The sequence below is a fragment of the Ceratotherium simum genome, chromosome 15 (assembly GCF_057802395.1).
Source record: "Ceratotherium simum simum isolate JZ-2026a chromosome 15, ASM5780239v1, whole genome shotgun sequence".
NCBI lineage: Eukaryota > Metazoa > Chordata > Mammalia > Perissodactyla > Rhinocerotidae > Ceratotherium > Ceratotherium simum.
Window position 1 is genome coordinate 61,482,691 of NC_141914.1, and position 20,261 is coordinate 61,502,951.

General features: G+C 34.4%; 1 protein-coding gene across 1 annotated transcript in view; it reads left to right on the forward strand.

Moving 5' to 3' along the window:
• Positions 1-20,261, forward strand: part of RSRC1 (arginine and serine rich coiled-coil 1) — a 383,892-nt gene that overhangs the window by 163,385 nt on the left and 200,246 nt on the right. Inside the window, exon 5 of the mRNA XM_087440107.1 lies at positions 10,328-10,364. Coding sequence (XP_087296233.1) covers positions 10,328-10,364 — 37 coding nt within the window. The remainder of the gene's footprint in view (positions 1-10,327; positions 10,365-20,261) is intronic.

Here is a 20,261-nt window from a genome sequence, read left to right on the forward strand (position 1 = left end):
ATACCGCAAAATCCTGTTTCATTGTTGAGGTTATTGTTTTTAGAGACTGACAGTAATAAATTCTCTCTTGATTAAAATTTGGGCAACGAACTCGGGCTGCCTGCTTTCATACCCGCCTTTTACTGGCTGAGGGGTGTACTGTGTGGTCTAAGCTTCAGTTGTCTCATCTATGCAGTAGGGATAATAATTGTACCTCTTTAAAATAAAGTAATAAGGATTAAATGAGCTAATTCACGTAAGGTACTTACTACCGAGCTTGGCACATACTGTTCAATATTTCCTGAGAGGTGGAATATTTGAGAAGGTCAGTTCACTTAGACAATAATATGATCAAAGATTTAAGCACTGGGAAGTGCAAAGAGGTCTGTAGGAAATGGCAAATAGTTTGATTTGAGCAAGGATCTTGAATTCTCGGGTGAGGGGTTTATTTTGATTCACTAAGCAAAGAAAGAATTTTAGTAGTTTTATTTCCTAGCATTATTAGGTGCTTACTCGATTCAAGTTACACTTGAGTGTTTCGTTTCCTGCTAGAGTATCAGTGTAGTTACATAGAAGAATGTCAGAGGGAAGAAAAGAAGCATTGCAAGACTTCAGTAATTGAAGAATTGAATAATCAACTTCTGAGTTATTGAAAGGTTGCTCTTCTCAGGAAAAATATACACGTGTTGCATTTTCTCTCAATTTTAGCAGCTGAAGACATGAATAGAATACTTATATATGTTTGTTACCTTCTATTTGGGATTGTTGATTCTATATATAGGTATAGGTAGATACTGCTTTTGTGAAGTTGTTGGGACATAATTTTATGATATTGAACTTCCTCAAAAGTAGAAATTTATTTTTAATTGTATTTCAATTTAAATTATTATAAATGATAATACTTTATATTTAAATACAAATTTATATAAATATAAATGTATAAATTTAAATTATTTAGGATTAAGTACTAGAGATGAAATATATTGGTTTATTTCCCCTTTTTAAAATTATTTAACCCCAATCATCCAAATGAAATAAACATTACATAAAATTCATAAATGATTTTTAAATCTAATGATCAATTGTTCTTTTTTTTACACCCCAGTTTTATTTAGAATAAGAAATCAGAAATAACCCAAATGTCTAACAATAATGGATAAGTTAACTTATTGTACATCTATGAGCAGAATAGTATGTAAACATTAAAAATATTATATGCAAATATATTCATTGACCTTGAGAAGCTGTTTACAATATATAATTAAGTAGTGAAAAAACTTAAGCTACGTAACAGAAATCAATGGTGATATCATTTTTGTAAGAAAAAATAAGTGTATTTATGTGTATGCATAAGAATGGAGGGAAAACCTAAAGCCTGTTGAAGTATTATCTTGGGGTGGTGGGATTTCAGGTGATTTTTATTTTCTTCTTCATTGGAACCAGATGTAATTTTGAATTTTTCTGCAATAAGCATTTATTATTTGCAGGGCCACTGCTAGCCCATATGGCACCTTTGTGCGTTCTAGGAAAAAACGTCCTTTCTTCCTATGGATGCAGTACCACACCAGAATGCACTGCTTGGCCGGGGCATGTAGCTGTTAGCTTCCACTTGCCCCGTTAGGTTTTTCATTCTTTTTTTCCCCCCATAACGAACAACATGCACACTTGTACATGATGGCCCTGAAAATTTGCATAATAAAATTATTTAAAATTAAAGACTAAAAGTAATATGACCTTTTAATGCATATACTCTGGGCAGGCTACTCTCCTTACTTGACCTCTGTCAGATCATGTGGGACCTTTGAGTTCACTCTTCTTGCCTCTTCTTTTCTATTTACCTAGTCTCCTCAAATGCAATCAATCCTGAGGATCCAGCTAAAATTACCCTACTCTGAAATATTTTCCAACCACTCTAACACATATGGCAGTTTCTCCTTTTTCTGAACTTCTCTTGAGCTAGGTCAAGAACATGGATTGAAGCGGGTGGTGGTGAATGGGTTGCATCTCACCTGCTGACTCCAGATGACTGGTAATGACTCCTTGGAGCACGGTGTTGAGAAAGATTCTTGAGCTGTATCTGGGAAAGAAGATTATCATTGATTATGAATGTTAGCTCTGCATGTGGGAAATAGCAGATATGTAGCATGCATTTTCCCTGCCTGGCTTGGACATTAAGTATTTCATGTATTAGTCTTGGTTTGACGGCACAGTTTTAGACATCTACGGCATAGATACCATGTCTTCACTTTTGTACTTTTTTGTTGCTGTTTGTTTATGTTGTTATTGTTTTCATTATCCACTCAGAATTTTTCGTGCAGCTAGGTATAAGGGTGCTCAATAAATATATTTCTGTTGCTCTTCGTTGAGTCTTGATGTTCCCAATCTCTTTTTGGTGTAACTTCTCTTGTGTCTGAAGCACTTCCTTTAGTGGTTTACTAATAATTATAAAACTCACTAAAGAATCTTAAAAAAACAGCAGTACATGTAAAATTCAGTAACCATGGTACACTTATCTGTGCAAGTAACTTATAAGATCTAGAGCAGAATTTATTGCAAATAATAATCAGATCAAAAACTACTTATAAAATACAAACATCTGAAAACTATCATTCTGAACTGTAGTAACATAAGAATATACATTTAGAGCCACTAATTTGCAGGATGTTCTCCAATCAGGAGAAAAATGCTGAGAATTCTAACCAAACCTGCTAAGTTGAAACTGAGAATTCATGGAAGATCTTTTGGAACTTAGTGCTGATACTATGTATTTTTCTTATTGGGATTAAAATGTAAAAAACCTTTAGGTAAGTGAGAAATTTTTTTTGGTTATTTTTTTCAACACACTTCATCATTCTGTCTCCTTTCAAAGAGATCAGGATATAAGAATGTGCTTATGGCCCGGCCCCGTGGTTTAGCGGTTAAGTGCACGTGCTCTGCTACTGGCGGCCCGGGTTCGGACCCCGGGCGCGCACTGATGCACCGCTTCTCCGGCCACGCTAGGGCCACATCCCACATACAGCAACTAGAAGGATGTGCAACTATGACATACAACTATCTACTGGGGCTTGGGGGAAAAAAAAAAAAGGAGGAGGATTGGCAATAGATGTTAGCTCAGAGCCGGTCTTCCTCAGCAAAAAGAGGAGGATTAGCACGGATGTTAGCTCAGGGCTGATCTTCCTCACAAAATAAAAAAAAAAATGAATGTGCTTATGTCGGGGTATGTGTGGTATTCTTATTGGATGCTGGCCATTGGGCCCAGCTCTTTATATGTATTAGTAATTTGAAAAATAGATTGACTTTTATTTATGGATATTATAGTTGAAACAGATTTTAAGGTGGTTAAAAAACCTAACATTTATAAAGACATTTCTTGATTATGAAAGTGGAATGCAGTCAGTTGTTCCATTATTAGTCTGTCATTTTGAACCAGTATTTATTGAGTGACTTCTTACATGTATGCTGATTATCTTTTTAATCTTTGACTTGAATTTAAGAATGGAAATATTAGAGAAGATATATAAGTTGACAAAGTTCATATATTTAGTAAGTAGTAGAGTTGGAATTTGAACCCAGGTTTTTCTTAGATTTATGTATTACCAGATTTTTCATTAATAACATTTGATATATAACAGAAGAGGTCTTATACATGTGAAAATTTATCAATTATTATTTGAGATGGGAGATTTAGATATTTTTATAATTTATAACTCAGGCTTTTAAAAACCTTGACTGCCATTATGTAAAAAAACCCAAATCATGTAGATTTTTGTTTTATGAAAGAGAATACAAAATTAAATGTGATCTTATCTCTTATGGCTGTGAAAAACTACAGCATAGTAATCTTTTAAAAGTGAATAGTAAGCTTAGTTCATGACAAAAAAAACTCTAAAATTTTTTATTACTTAGGAGTTACTCTGTTTTTTGTAATTACTATGTGCATGCACATTTTATATGGGATAATACATAACACATTACTGATTATAAATATATTTAATCTTTTATTTGTTAAAGATTTGGTTAGGGAAATGGTACTTTAATGCTACTTCAGTTAGTTACCTGCATTTTTGTTTGTGAGTATTTTATAACTAAACACTGGATTTTTGTCTTGCTCTATGAAATGATTTTGGTTTATTTTGTTACTTTTCTACTCCTCACCCCCAAAAAATCACTTTTCTTTTGGATGTCTTTTTTTATTTCATTTGTTTTAAAATATTACTTTTATAAGTAAATCCATAATAGATTTTAGATTGATGTAATAGGGAATGATGAGAAAAATTATTTACTTTTACTAGAAGAAGCAAATAATTAAAAATTTTTTTCTAAGATAATATTTTGAACTAAGATAATATTTTGACAAGTGTAGGTGCAAAATATTGAAAGTAAAGGAGAATGCATTGTCAGAAAGAATAGGATTTTTTCAAAATAAATGCCATTATTAATTGTGGCTCCTTGACCTGATTCCCTTAGATCATTATGAAACCTTAATGATCACTTTGGTTTCATATTAAAAAAAAAAGGTGATCCCTTCCTAGTAAGACTAGACCTAAGAAATCTTAGTCTATTTGTTTAGAAATTTCTTAGGAGGATATAGGCTTTATCACAGCAACAATTTCTGGATTTAGAGCATGCTTCCTTTGGCAAAATGATGAAATCTATTTGCCACAAAAGTAAATTAGTATCTTTGTTTTAATTTTTTTCTTTCCTGCCATGGTATAATTAATGCTTGGCATCTTCCTAATGGAAAGAGACCTAACATTGAAACTGACAGGTGCCACAAGGTTTATTTAGGACAACCTTAGCCTTGTCCCAGTTAGTTTCAAAATGTCTGCCTCATACATGTTGAGCCACTGCATTTCCTGCTTTAGAGCGTCGTCTTATGCCAACATTACTATCTGTGCTGCCTCAACTACAAATTGTATGAACAGCCCGTGACACTTTTTCAATATTATTACATTAAACCAAGTGGATTTTGATTGATAACCTAATATTCAACTAATGCAAAACATCAATCATGGCAAGTATATTAATTATTTAATATTGCAGTCTAATTCAGAAATCGATGTGCTGCATGAGGGGAAGGGAAACTCATGGTTCCCAGAAGATTTAAGACAGGGAATGATTAAAAAAAGACCTGCTGTACTCCTGTGTGTTAGTTCGATACAAATCTTTATTCATTTGCCAATAATCTCTTCCCATTTTCCACTTCAGGACCATTTTATCAGTTTTGAGACCTATAATTGAATTAAGTCTGCTTTCAGCACAGGGCAAAAGGAGTTGCACAAATATTGATGAAGTCATGACAGAGACAACCCAAGAGAGAGACCACTAAAAAGGACAGGCTTTATACCATTTGTTGCAAGATCCCTCTTGTCAATGTCTTGGGTCTTGCCTCTCTATTTTTAAAAATTCCTTAAGACTTTTGGAACCACTTTTAAGACTTATGTATTTAAATATGTACCATAACAGATTTCTATAGCACATTATAATTTATAGTGTACCTTCATATACATTATCTTGCTTATTTTTTCACAGCAACCTTATGTGTTAGGTAAGGCAAGTATTAAAAAATCTTCACATCATAGGTGAACAATCTGAGCTTCAAAGTAGCTGGATTATTACCTAAGCTCATGCAACTATTTTGTAGTAGGGCTTAAATTTGAGTTTAGGTATTCTGCTTCTGGAACCAGGATTATATATCATGCTGTCTTGTGTAGTATTTATGTATTCATAATGCTTTATCTGTGTTGTTTTGAGATGGCCACCCTTCCTTGTCTTTCTACCCAAAGTAAAACTAAAGAAAACTGATTTTCATGGAGAACTTGTTAAAACTTTGCTGTCCAGATCTATAACACATATTAAGCTTTACACATATGCAAACTTTCTGAATATAAATGAAAATTTCTTGATCTATTGTATCTTTTACAATACAGTGTTCTTTTTCTCATATATATATGTCTCATATATATATTTTTTGGGGGGAGGGAGTGTTTTAAATATATTTTGTCATTAAAATTACTGCCTCAGCTTTCTCTTGGTTCATGTTTGCCTGGTTATGTCTTTTACTATCTCTTTTTTGGAAAGCTTTCTGAATCCTTTTGTTTTATGTGTCTCTGGTAAATGACACATTGCTGGATTTTGTTTCTTACTCAATCTGAGAATCTTCTCCGGGATTTTAATTCTGGATCATTATGGGTGAACTTTTTTTGGTTTCCTTTATAGTCATTGATTTCTTAGATTACAATAATTACTATGTTTCATGCCAATCTTTACTTGCTTTATCATGTTGCTTCTTCCTGAATTCATTTCTCTTCTTAGTGTGTTACATTCCTCAGAACTTCTGTCAAATAATATCTTTGTAGGGTGAATTTCCTGACACCTGTATGTAAATTCTAGGTTCACAGTCCTTTTCCTTTAACACTTCATCTTGGAAGTTAATACTCCATTGTCCAGCATTAGTGTTGAGAAGTCTGATGTCAGTGTTATTCTTCCTTGATGGAAGGGTATGCTTTTTCTTTCTGGAAGCTTTTAGATGTTTTGCTTGATCTATAATAGTCTTAATTATCCTTATATTATGCATTGCTATGGATTTTTCCTTAACTATCCTGTTCACTGCTCTATGTACCCTTTCAATCTAAAATTTGAATATTTCTATATCTGGGAAATTTTTATCATTATTTCTTCAAATATTTCTTCTATTTTGTCTTTGCTTTCCTTCTAGGATTCTCATTGTTGATGGGAATATAGATGTTCATACTTCTTCTCCTGTTCTTAATTTTATCTCTTGTTTGTTCTGTCTTTTCATCCTTTCCTGTGCCTTTTGGGGGAGATCTTCTACCCAGTGTTCCAGCTCAGTAATTCATTCTCAGTCTGTAGCTATTGGGCTTTCAGTCCATGCTCTGAGTAAAGAGAGTGGTAAAAGTCTAGGCTCTGGCTTGTACTCCTCCAAGTTCATTTAAAACTAGAGTGCAAAACGTCTAGTGTTCTACTCTGGCCTCAATCAGCCACTTTTTCCCTTGTGTCCTCCTACTCCTTCAAGAACAATACAAAAGAAAGCAAAACAACCACCCACCACACACATAGACACAACTCCTAACACTACTGTCCCAAACAACTCCTCACTGTTGCAGTTGCCTTGCTCTTTGTGGATGTGGAGATAGAGTGGGGCTGGATGGCACCACTCAGAGACCTGAGCTGTTTGCTACTGACTCTCCATCCAAGCTTGTCCAATTGATGTTTAGATGTCAGACTGTTATTAGTTGAATATATACTCCTGTTCAGGCACTATATTGGGTTCTGGGATATGAAAATTAAAGAGATGTAATCCATGTCCTCAAGTAGTTTTCATTTTAGTGCTGTCAGTGGGAAAGTAAATAGGTATTTATAATAAACTGTGTTCAATTCTGTGATGGGAACATATGGGAAGAGTTCATTACTTCATTTCTGCGGAAGGGAGAAGGTTTCCCCAGTGAAGGTATAGTTTAGGTTGAGGCCTGAAGGATGTTGGTTTTTTAGCTGGATGGGGAAGATTAGAGGAAGCTGGGAGAAAAGGAGCATTTCAGGCAGAGAAAGTAAGTGGTTCAGTGGTGAGTGAAGCCAGGTTAGTAGTTTGTAGTGGCTGTTGCTGTCACTTTCCATGTGATGTAGCTTTGGCAAGATAACAGAGGGAATGATTAAACTGGAGTGTAGTAGGATATTGTAGATTTTAAGAAGGGAATTGACATGATCAAGCTTACATTTTAGAAAGAACTTGCTGTATTATGGAGAATGAGTTGACATGGGGCAAGGCAGGAGCCATTGAGACCTGTTAAGAGGCTTTGCAGTAATCTGGGAGAGAAAAGATGATGGCCTAAGATAAGGTAGTAGCTGTGAAGATAGAAAGAAGTGGTTAAATCTAAATGATAATTAAGGATATTGGATAGCCAAGACCCGTGGTTGATTACATTTGTTTACATTTGGTATTGAAGGGAAAGTGCGTGTGTCAAGGATGATGTCTAGTTTTCTTTCAGGCATGGCATTCAAAACGCATATTTCCTAAATATCATTTACTTTAAAGAATCAGTTGGAAACATAACAAAACGAAAACCTAGCCAACCTTTTCTTTTTTTTTTAAAGAACCATTTCTTATCCTTGATTCCAAAATGCAACTAGCTCAGAAAATTGGGAGATTTTACCTAAGTTTGTGGCAAACTCAGTTAACAGTAAAACCTACCCTGAAATGAAGTTCTTTATAGTTTTTGTTTATCCTGCTTTGTGTGGACATTCATATGTTTCTTTCAGAATTATTAATGTGTATGATAATGAGATGCTGCTTCAAGCCTTGCTGTCAGTGTCGTATGACATACAGTATATGTACCTTATTACCTTTCGAAAATCCGAAATGTTATGATAAAGCATGTCTAGCCCCCGTAGTTTCAGGTAATAAATTATAGGCTTGAACTTTGAACCTGAGCATTTTTGTTCTTTTACACTGCAATAGTATTTTCTAATAAGAACCATTAAGTGACAATGTGGCTGTAGGAGTAAAATGAAGTAGATGTGTATTATATAGTACAAACTCCAAGATAGATTGCCAAGTGGAGGTACAAAACAGTGTGTATAGTACGCTTCTGTTCAGGTTAAAAGAAAAACAGAAGAGGAGAAAGACACACACAGAATATCTTATAGAAGGACAAACAGTGCTAATGTCAGGGACTGAGAACTGGGAGTCAGTGATGGGAGGAAGCCTTGATTTTATTGTAGTGTCTGCACACGCACACACACACATTGCACTGTCAGATGTTTCACTATACGCCTTATTCTTTTTGTTTAAATTTTGTTACACAAATGACTATATGACAATGTCCTTGTGAAAACTTAAAGATCCATTTGAATTCCAGCTCCATTAATTTTGTACTAATAAAGTTAAAAATAATTATTTATGTAGCTATTAGCCTTCTCTAACACCTTGTTGCAATTTATTCCTATTATTTGTCATTAGGACTGCATCCAAAGAATGAGTTTCAGAAATCCTAAAATTTTGTAAACATTGAATTGTATTCATTGAATTGTAAACATTGAATAGTATTGCTAAGATTGCTAGAAGCAGAAAGTAGAGACGAGAACAGCTAAAGACGAGTGCTAATCAGTTGACGCCGGAATGTATTCCCAGTGTGCCAGACTGGGCAGTGAGAGCAAAGGTTGGAAGTCACAGGTATAGTTTTCCAGCAGCAGATCCGAAGGGAAAACGATAGGGACATTTGGAAACATTGAATAGCAAGACAAAGGAAATAGAGATAAGTATTTTTTTGACAGAGAAAATAGGTGACAGAAATAAAGAGAAAAACAATTAAGTTGGGGTCTCTTCAGAGAAAGAAAGAGGTGTGGAGAAAAGATAAAACATCATGAATGCACTACTCTTGTTGGTTGTTGGATGTTTCATAATTATTTTTTGCAATGTGGTAGAAGTAGAATTTCATGTTAAAAAAATAAGGCTTGGTATTTATGATGAAATTAAAATACTACTTGGTCAGTGGGAAAAGTAAAGTCCATTTGTCACTAATAAATTAGTACACACTGAAATCAGGAAAGAAAAACTCCAACTATTTGCCAATTTCACTAAATGTATATTTAAATTATCTTTGCTACTTGCACAGTTATTTGTATTTTTTGTTCCATCAGCAGTCTTAGTTACAGTGAAAAGCAAGAAATTAAATACTTAAAACATATCATGATATTTGATATTTGTGTTTTCTGTGGTGATATTTTGCTTTTTTAGTATTATAACAGTCCTAAGTCCTGATTTGTAGTATGCACTAAGTTAATAAAATTAAAGTCAGGAAAAAATTTAAGATTTAGTTATTTAGCTGCGTACTCACAAACATATTCTTTGTGTGCATATACTTTCCATAAAAATGCAAGCATTGATGGATGGATATTTGATAAAGCAAATATAGTAAAATGTCAACTGTAGAATCTACATGGTGGAAAGAATCTGTATGTTTGACCATTTTCAGAATAAATGTTGGAAAAAACATAAACTCTAATGAAAAAGCTAATGTGAAACAAACAGATATTGTGTGAATAGTAAAATAATAACTTGACTTCTTTTTGTTCTTCACTGACTTGGAAAAATGTGAAACATTTTTTCTGTTAATGGAATACCAATTTTAGTGGTGATACTATTAGATATAAATAAATAATCTGTTACCTTTCGATGGCAATTTTTTGTCCTTAAAAACAGTATTATTATGAACATTAGTAGAGATATTTGAAAAAATTAGAAAGGTTTATAAAACATTGTTGAGATAAACATAAATTATAGCAGACAAGGGTTTAGCAACTATTTAGAACTTTTATTCTTCCATTTTAGGGAATCTGGAAACATCAAAGCTGGATTAGAACATCTGGTAAGTTCTAATTTTCTCTTGAACATTTGCATCATCTTTGATATCTGCATTCTAAATGAACACTTTTGAATGAGCTTTGAATACCTTGTATTGAGAAAGTCAACCATTTCCCAGAGGGTCAGCTTACTGTTATTATGTGAAAGCACTTACATTTTCATTTATCTTATCATTTCAAGGGAATTTAAAATTTTTTTAAATTACTTGTTTTTTTGTTTTTTTTGATGTAGAGATGAAATAAAATGGATGACAATCCTTGGATTGATGATTGCTTTAATTATAAACAAAAATGTTTGCTGTAGAATTTTTGGCATATCTTGATCTGACAAAAACAAGCTTGTGTTTTAAGAAAAACACAAATATTGCACGCATAAATGTGGTATGTTTTAGCAATTTAACGGCTTTGAAAGAAGTGCACGGCTTTGTTTTTCCTGCTGTCTTTGCTTTGTGAATAATGCATTGGTTTAAACTACATTCGGTTTTAGAATGTAAAATAATAGAGATGCAAAATTTTGGGTTTAAGTAAACATTTTTAAAGCACAAGTGAAATTCAAACTGATTTAACATTAAAATCTGTCCATTGATCAAAGAATTGGAAAAACTGTTGTATTATACCAAGTCCAAAATTCATTGAGCTCACCACATTGAGTGTCCTTTACATTAATTAGTTCATTTAAACAGAGCATCGTAAAGTTGTGCTCTGGTTTTTGGTCAAATCCAAATGTTGAATAATTAATGATAGAGTTTCTTTTGTAAATACAATCTAAGTACTTTTTTAATGCAAGACTTCCTTCATATATCATATGGTAGCTTTGTTAACTATCAGTGTTTGTGTTTTGCTCACACAAAAGCAAACAGTAGCAAGAGGCAGCTTCATTTTGACTTACAGTAGTTTTAGAGTTGGAAAGGACTTTTGGTTTTCCTTTCAATAGCTAAAGGAAACTGAGGAAACCTAGACTTTTAAAAAATGGTCCTAGGGACCGGCCCTGTGGCGCAGTAGTTAAGTGCGCACGCTCAGCTGCGGCGACCTGGGGTTTGGATCTCAGGCGTGCACAATGCACCGCTTGTCAAGCCATGCTGTGGCGGCATCTCATATAAAGTAGAGGAGGATGGGCATGGATGTTAGCCCAGGGCCAGTCTTCCTCATCAAAAAGAGGAGGATTGGCAGATGTTAGCTCAGGGCTGATCTTCCTCACAAAAGAAAAAAAAAAGGTCCTAAAAGTTACAGATTAATTATTAACACACTGGATATAATAGCCAAGTTAGAAAATTTGAACTATGTTTGTCCAAATTAGAAGTAAATAAATAACATTGTTATTCTCATTGTTAAAAATTATTTCCTGAATCCTTGTTTATTATAACAGTGTTAGGTTCACATATATTTAGGACATATGGACATCAGAATAAAAATGTTAACCTAAGACATCAAGTTCCAGTATCAACTCGGGGCTGATAACAAGGAAGAGCAGCTGCTACAGTGCCCAGACGAGCTGTCTTGAATACTTCTTTTGTGAATTATTATTTGTTAAAAAGCTTTATATTTACTGGGTTCATGTTCCTCAGTGAATAATAATGAGTTAGATTTTTTTGTTTAGATTTCATATTTTTCACACTGACTAATCTGCACTCATTTTCAGTGACTATTTCATGTATTTATACTCCACTTATGACCTTATCCAGCAGTGGCTTTCTAACTGTGCCTTGGGCTGCCAGGAAGGTTCCCCCAAAGCAGTGGTACTCCAGACTTCCTCTGCCCACTTTAACTGGAGTAGTTCCACTTTTAGTTATTTTATAAATTTTTAAACTTTTAGAATAAGATTTTATCTAAAGAAAGAATTCTCCAACTAAAAATATTTTAAAAACCTTTGATGAAACATAGCCACTTATTAAAGTCAGGAGCAATTGTTTCTTAATTACTCTTTTCTCTTCTTGACCCTAAGTTATATTTCATTTTTGTCTAGGTCATATACATCAAATGTATTTCAAAGATAATGCATTTTAGGGATGAGAGAACCAGGATCAGTACAACAGGTAGTGGGAAGTAGATGATTTTAATGCATTTTATCTAAGTTGTTCAAAAGACTCTCTATATTGTAAAATTGACATACTGAGTGTGAATTATTAACAATAATATGAATATATGAATATATAACATAATATCACATTATATGCAGGTATATTGCTTTCGTGCACTAATATTCAGTAAAGTCAGTGATATTCTTCATAACTGCCTAAGAAGGAAGTGAACTCAAGAATTTATTGGTTGAGCATAATGAAACCTGTCTGTCTAGTATTTGTGTGCTGCTTAGGTTTTTGTATCTCCACTTTCCAGCTGAGCAGATTCTTGTAGCCCTTACCTTCTCACATATGTAGCCCTTCTTTGAGTTGGCTGTATAGCCAAATACAATGAGAAGTATAGCTTCTAATAGATTGATTTTATAAATATATGGTATAAAATTAAAATAAGAGCATCCCACACATTTGGAATTAATTTCTTCTTTATGTAGCCATTTTCAGTCTTTATGTTTTCAAATTTATTTGGATTATCATAGAGAATTAGCATTGTTCTGAGAGAGGGTAAAAGCCAGTATAAATTTAAATAAATTAAGAAAAATGACGTATACAACATGCTATGCTTACCACAAGGACACATATATGATTGCACTGTCTTTGTATTCTATGTTTATGGGCTCTTTTTGGTATACAGTTATCTATAACCCTAGAAAGGAGAAAGCAGGTGTGGGTGTACAGAGAAAAGAGTGACATGGGTGGACTGTGTTCCCCTGGAATCTCTTCAGGGCTGATTTCATTTATTTGTCACAATCTCGCAGGCCCTTGATTCAGCCTTTGTTCTATTATTCCTTTCTTTCTATGTTGCCAACTTTTCCTGGGAACTGTCCAGCATGTTATTCTTAGCTTAAATTTCTTATAATATACTGCCCAATACCATTTTATTTTTCTTTTCACAAACTTGTCTGCTACCCCTGTGGCGTATGTCTGTGTAAAGTTCTAGACAGGGCCTTTGAAGGTTGGTGCCCATCATCCATTGATGATTCTCGCCAGATGATTGCAAAATGCAGATTTTCCAACTCCACCCCCCCCCCCCGCCCGTAGTTAGCAGCCAGCGTTCTACTGTAAGGAAGAGCCCACCCTTCTTTCTTATTTTATTTGTCTATTTATTGTGCGCAAGGACTCATGGATTTTTATTTTATTAAATAGATTATTATCAGTTATTTTCCTTATTTATTTTGGTGCTTAAGTTGTCCCAGATTTGTCCAGGAAGTATCCTTTCAAGGTGGCCTCTGGGTTCTTTCAACATACCCCGTCTTTTTTAAGCACTTCCTTATTTTCTGGCACAAGAAGATGTTCCAGGCTTATCTTATACCTTCCCTGTCTTGTTCCTGCAATCAGCCATTTCTTCAAATTACCCTGTTTCATTTTGGAAGAAAATGGCATTTAGAAATCAAGATCTGGATGTGTGATGTGCTCATTGTCTCTGGGATTTCATTACTTCTAGGACCTCTCTGTTCTAGATTAGATAGAGAAGTAGGTAGGTAGGTAGGTATTTTTTAAAAATTATGAGTCATACTAATACTTCCAATTTCAATCCAAACCACAGAATTCTTTCTTGTCCTCCCCCATTTCATATTTGTATTTCCCTTCATTCAAAGTGACAACCCTGACTTCTAACGACACCAATACATTTACCAACTTGCTCAATCATATAATACACATAAAATAGTTTCAAAATTGCTACAACCATACTTTGTGAAAAATAAACTTAATAAAAAAAAGTTCCAGATTTATTGTAGTTTTTTTCCCTCTTGAGTGTAGTTAGGTTATTCATTTCAAATATAGTTGCATTCATTTGTTAGTGTTTGCATTAAGTTTTAGGTGGCTTTGTCTCCATTCTTGTTGATTTAATTATATGCTTGAATATCTATAATGTTAACATGCTTCCAAAAGTCAAAATATTATACACAGCATAGTTCTCAGAGAGTTATTAGTCCCTTGCTTTCTAGCTTGTTCTCCCTATCCCTTGTAGGTAGCCCATTTTATTAACTTCTGGTTTCTCCTTCCTGTGCTGCTTTTTGTAAAATTAAGCATGTATGTGCATATATACGAATATGTATGTATTCCTATTTCCTCTTTGTTATAAAAAGTAGCATATTGTGTATACTTTTTTGTACTTTGCTTTATTTCACTTAACAGTATACCCTGGAAATCACTCCATAATTACTGTGTGTATCATTTTATTTACTGTGTTTCTTTCTCTATTTGGCTGTGTCTTCTTTATTAAGGGTCTGAAATCTTAGCCTATTTGCATGCCTGCCACACTTTCGTAGATGCTGGCAGAAAACACGCGATTCCTGGGTCAGAGACAAAGCAATTACTAACAGCATGAAAATTAGCACATGTTTCATGGTTATATAGGTTCCCCTTGACTGCGAAGTCCCACATGGTGATGCTTCATACCCTGTGGGTTTGTGTCATAGCTGAGGGACTCCAAGTTCAGGAATCCTTTAAGGAGCTGATAGAAAATTGGCCCAAACTTTGCCCAAGAAAAAGACATTATCTTTATCATCCTAGTTAGGTAAGAAGAATGCCTCCTGGTCCAAGGAGAGATTGTCTATCTTCCAAGACTATTTGCAGTACAAAACATCTTTGAAAAGATAGTTCTGAACAAAGGCTGATGGCTGATGTAAGACGTACAGAACCCTATGGAGAATTGTCTCTGAAGAGCTGCTATTATTATTATTACGAAATTTAGGACGATTTGTGTTTTTGTTCTAGTATGTATTTATATATATATATATATATATATATATATATTTTTTTTTTTTTGGTGAGGAAGATCAGCCCTGAGCTAACATCCATGCCAATCCTCCTCTTTTTTTGCCGAGGAAGACTGGCCCTGGGCTAACATCCTGTGCCCATTTTCCTCTACTTTATATGGGATGCTGCCACAGCATGGCCTGACAAGTGGTGTATCGGTGCGAGCCGGGGATCCGAACCCGGGCCACCAGCAGAGGAGCACACGCACTTAACCGCTACACCACGGGGCCGGCCCCCTATTTATATCTTTTGTAATGCTTTTAATCCCCGTTATGCCTACTTAACATGTTAAATGGTATCCTTTGACTCTCACCTGTTACCTTTATCGTAGGCAATGCTCCTATTGGACTTGCTGTTTCTTCTTTTCCCTCCCATTTCTTCTTGCTGTATTCTTGCTACTTTGTTAGAATATATAACATTTACATACTATTCTTTCACCCATGGTGTCACCTTGTTTTAGAATCAACTCTAAAATTAATCATATTAAATATTTACCATTAATTTGTTTGCTGATATTTCCCCACTTATCTCCTGTTTGTATAAAACTCGTCCACTAGTATGTTGCTCAGGAAAGCCTCCTGTGCACAATATTCCATGAAATCTTGCACATTCCAAGCTGTTTCTCTATAGGGTTGCCATTTCAATGACTCCTTGATTGGACATAAAATCTTTGGCTTACAATTTTTTTCCTTGACTTTCTTGAAAATATTATTCTGCTCTTGATATCTCTGGTACCAGCCTTATTTTCATACCCTTACAGATAATTTGATTTTCTGCCTTGAAGCATTGCCATTTTTTCATTGTCCTTCTTTTTACTTGGATAATTCTCAAAGTTGATTGTTTGTGGCTAATTTTTCTGGACTTTTTCATATGTAGACTTAAGTTTTCTCATTTTCAGAAATAATTTTTTTGGATTATAGTATTAAATATTAGTTATGTCTCATTGTTTTGTTTTCTTCTGTAGGCCCTCCAGTCATATGTATGTTCTAAATAATTATATATATAATCTTTCTTTGATCATCTTCTATTTCAGTCTCTTTCTCTCACTCTTTTTTACTACCTTACCTACTTTGTTTTCTTTCTCTCCTTGTTTTCCTGGTTTTACTCAGTGTTTCTTGTTAAATTTTCATTCAGATTTTTTCTTCCTTTGACATGTTATAATTTATTCTTCATTTCTGAAATATTTTTCCTTTCATTTCTGTTTTTATTTTTTGAATATCTGATTCTAGGGGGGGTTTTTGGTGGTTATTTGTCCAAATGAGTCTTGTGCTTTGTAGTTGGTTTTGGGGGAGAATTTTCTACTGTTGAAACGTTTTGATTTGTTTTTCCTGTTTACTTCTTCTAGTAGCTTTGTATGGGGGTGATTTGGTTTCTTTCTCTCTTTCTCTTTCTCTTTCTTCTTTCCTTCCTCCCTTCCTTCCTTCATTACTTTAAAAAAAAAAAAAATCCTAGACATTTGTAGACAGGGTTCCTAGTTCAAGGATGCCCTCTTCTGCAGTATAGTAAAGAGCAGTTTCTTTAATGGATGATGAGGATGGCAGGGATGAAAGGGTTGGCATGTCTTGTTTTTCTTTAGCTTTTGTTTCTTAGTACTTTCTTCTTTTTTGTCACTGCTATGTATTTTATTTATCTGATTTTCTCCCAGAAGCAATGCTTCCTGAGGCTGCCGCTTCTGGTCCCACTTGCTTTAAAGCACCTTTCCTCTAGCTGGTGCTGTGAGAACACCAAATCCTAGACCTATGTTCACTCTTTTGGCACTTTAGTGTTGTACTTTGTTTTTCTGGGGATGATTTTTGTTTGTGCTTCCAGTTATATGTTAAACTTACAACTACTGTCAAGGGTGGGAATGGGGGTGGTCTATGAAAATTTTTATCTCAGAGAGAAATTTATAATGGAAGCTGTTGGAAATCAGTGTTGAATAGATCTTGAATCCTAAGGAGTCTTCCTGTGGGAATCCTGCAGGAATCGTCAGCAGGATGAAACACAAAACATCTCAAAGAGTTAAGTGCACATATCTACTTAAAGATTTAGAAAAAATGAGTGAAAACACTGCTTATAATGTTGTGCTTAGTTAAATTTTATAATGAACTTAAGGAAATAATACTTTTTATTTGATGAAGAATCATGTACAAATTAAAGACCTTCTAATATGACCTCAGTATATGTCTGTTAACGCGGAAGGGTTGAAGGAGTGGAGGTGGGTGGTTATTAGGTGGTGATGTTACTCCTGACTTTTTTTTTAATTAACAGTGCTCTAAAGGTGTAGAAGATTGACTCTAAGTTCTTTGTTGTATCAAAGGAACTGACTCCAGATTTTTCTACCATCTTATGTTTTAAAATTCTGGATAAAGTAGCTCTTACTGAACTACTGAATGAGGATTAAAATGGTTACTTTTTTTAGAGCGTTTTTAATACAGTCAAGTAGGATTGGTGATATTAACAGATATTTTTATTTTTACTGTTATGAAAATGTACAAGAGAGAGCACCTTGCCATTTGATTCAATATAATTATTATTTTATTAGGAAACTATAAAAATAATGCTATCCTTTCCTCTTCAGAGAAACATTGAGATTAGAATATATTAGGTTGAGCTGTATGAAAAATTGTCACTTTTTTAGGCCAAAATAGTTTTGTAGGTTGTTTCTGGCTTGAAAGAAGGACTGCTGTGCCATGCCCCCTTTGGCAAAGAATGAAATGAGTTATCCTGATCAGTATGATGTTTCTAAAGCTTACCTTGTTCTCTTTTCTGAAAAATCAAATAATTAGGGGGTGGGTTGGTGTGGGGAGCATGGTGATCTAGGTCAGTGCTTCACTAGTTTAATGTGCATATGAGTCGCCTGGGGATATTGTTTAAATTCGGGTTCTGATTCTCTGGGTCTGGAGTGGGACTTGAGATTCCGCATTTAGCAAGCTCCCAAGTGAGGCTAATACTGCTGGTCCAGTGACCACTAGGAAAAAATGTACATTGAAAGGCATTGACTTGAAAGACATGTGTTCAGTGAAAAAGCCTTTCTGCGTCTGATGAAAAATCTAGATGTTTCCCCCATGTACTCACTGAGTATGATTCTGCAACCTATGAATGATGTTGGGCATTCATAAACCTGGAGCAGTGGACACTCCACAGGTTTATACAGGGGCAAAAAAATCATCTTACTTTACAAGAGTAACAAAGGGACATTTTTTTTTTTCTTTATTTTGGTTCCAGATGTGAAGTTGTAATTTCATGTCTGGAACTGGACACTAGGGCTAATACTACCTTGTTTGGCCTTAGATAGAAAATTAAATAAGTGATGATAAATCTTTTGGTAAAACGGGTTATAAGTGTTTACAACTTTAAGTGGGATTTGCTTTCTATTAATGGTTGATAGCAAAAGAACTCTGGAGCCTGATATATCAGTGGGTTTTTTCTCCCCACAGAGGCCCCATTTATGTTTCTTATATTGTATAACATTTGAGAATAATGACCTGTTTGTCCTTGTGGTCAGGCAACACAGTCTGACCATTTTAAGTGTTGAAAAGCAGCTGTCGTTAATAGATTGTTTATCCCATCAGTGGTTTGTAGAATATAGTTGCTGCTTGCTAGAAATGTAGGCAGGCCCACTGCTATTATGTACTCATCAGTAACACTACAGATTCTAAAAAAACCCTTTCCTCTCTGTTTTAGGCTATTTTGCATAGAATTTGCAAATAAAATTGCTATATTTCAGTTTACAGACTAATAGTTTTATTTAACACAAGCATAAGCACAGTTAATGTATTATTGTCATACTTTTAAGGATTCAGTTAACAAACAACATGAACTAGAAAATGCAAACAGCAGTTATGAACCCTATTCTAAAGTCACTTGTCTTTCGTCTGTTGCATTTTTAATCATCTTTTTTATTTTAATATTTCCCCACTGTGTTCTGAAAAAATGTTTTTGACATTTGTCCAAATGAATTTGAGAATATAGTTATCTCAAAATGCACTGATGTTACTTATATAATCTGTATATTTTTAAACACTGATGAAAAATATTTATTACCTCAGATACTATTTAAGGACTTCAACATAATAGATCCCTCTCCTCCCAGCACTTTATTTTTCTCACCTAAGCCAATATATATCTGAGGTGTAGGGTACGTGTGCATATTAAAACAGACACTTTCCTCAAATTGTGATTGTGAGATAAAACAGCATGAAGTTTTTCTTCTTTCTGGAAGATCAAGTCCATAAATCTCTTTCCTTTTAACAAAGTGTGTCCTATGAATGTGTGCAAATTAAAATACCTTTAATGTGGATTAAATGTTAATGTCATATTACTGTCATGATTTCTTAGGCAGTTTACAGGTCTTAAATCTGGGGACCGGCTCACATTCCAGTCAGAAACAGTGCCGTTGTCAGTGATCCATTTCTCTGACACATTTTGATCAGTTACAAGTTTATTAAAAATTGCTTCTGCAATGAATGATTAATAAATATTACCCAGTCATTCAAACAGCATGAACTTGGGCTCTTTTTCTACCCTCCCTTTATCCCCTCTCTTCCAAAGAAAGGTCTCTGTAGTTGCATTTTTAAGACACAGTGGTCTCGGGAGAAAATGGTAGCCAGTTAGCTTTAAAAAAAAGAAATGACAAGATGTCATGGAATTTTTATGATATTACTAATAGTCTCAGATTTATGTTTAATCTAGATAAAATTTATTTTCTGACTTTTATGCACATGTGCTTATTAAAGCTTTATAAAGTAAAACTAAACATTCTAAGTGCATTAAATAACCCCCACTTCCCATTACTCAAGAGTCTGAAAGTCAGGCCTTATCGAAACCACCAGAGTAGCTGAATATTGTATTCTTATATTTTTTTTGTATTATAGGTCAGGACACTGTAGGTTTTACTTCATAGCAGGGAATCCCACAAGGCACCTGGCAGATATTTCATGGCTTTCTCAGGATCTAACATTGGTAACTGCAGGGCGAGAACTAGCAGCAAAGGTAACAGAGTTGCTTTCTGGTTCTCCAGTCAAAGCATTAGGAGTTAAAATAGAGAATGCATTTGCCACAATGGTATCATTGGCCATACTC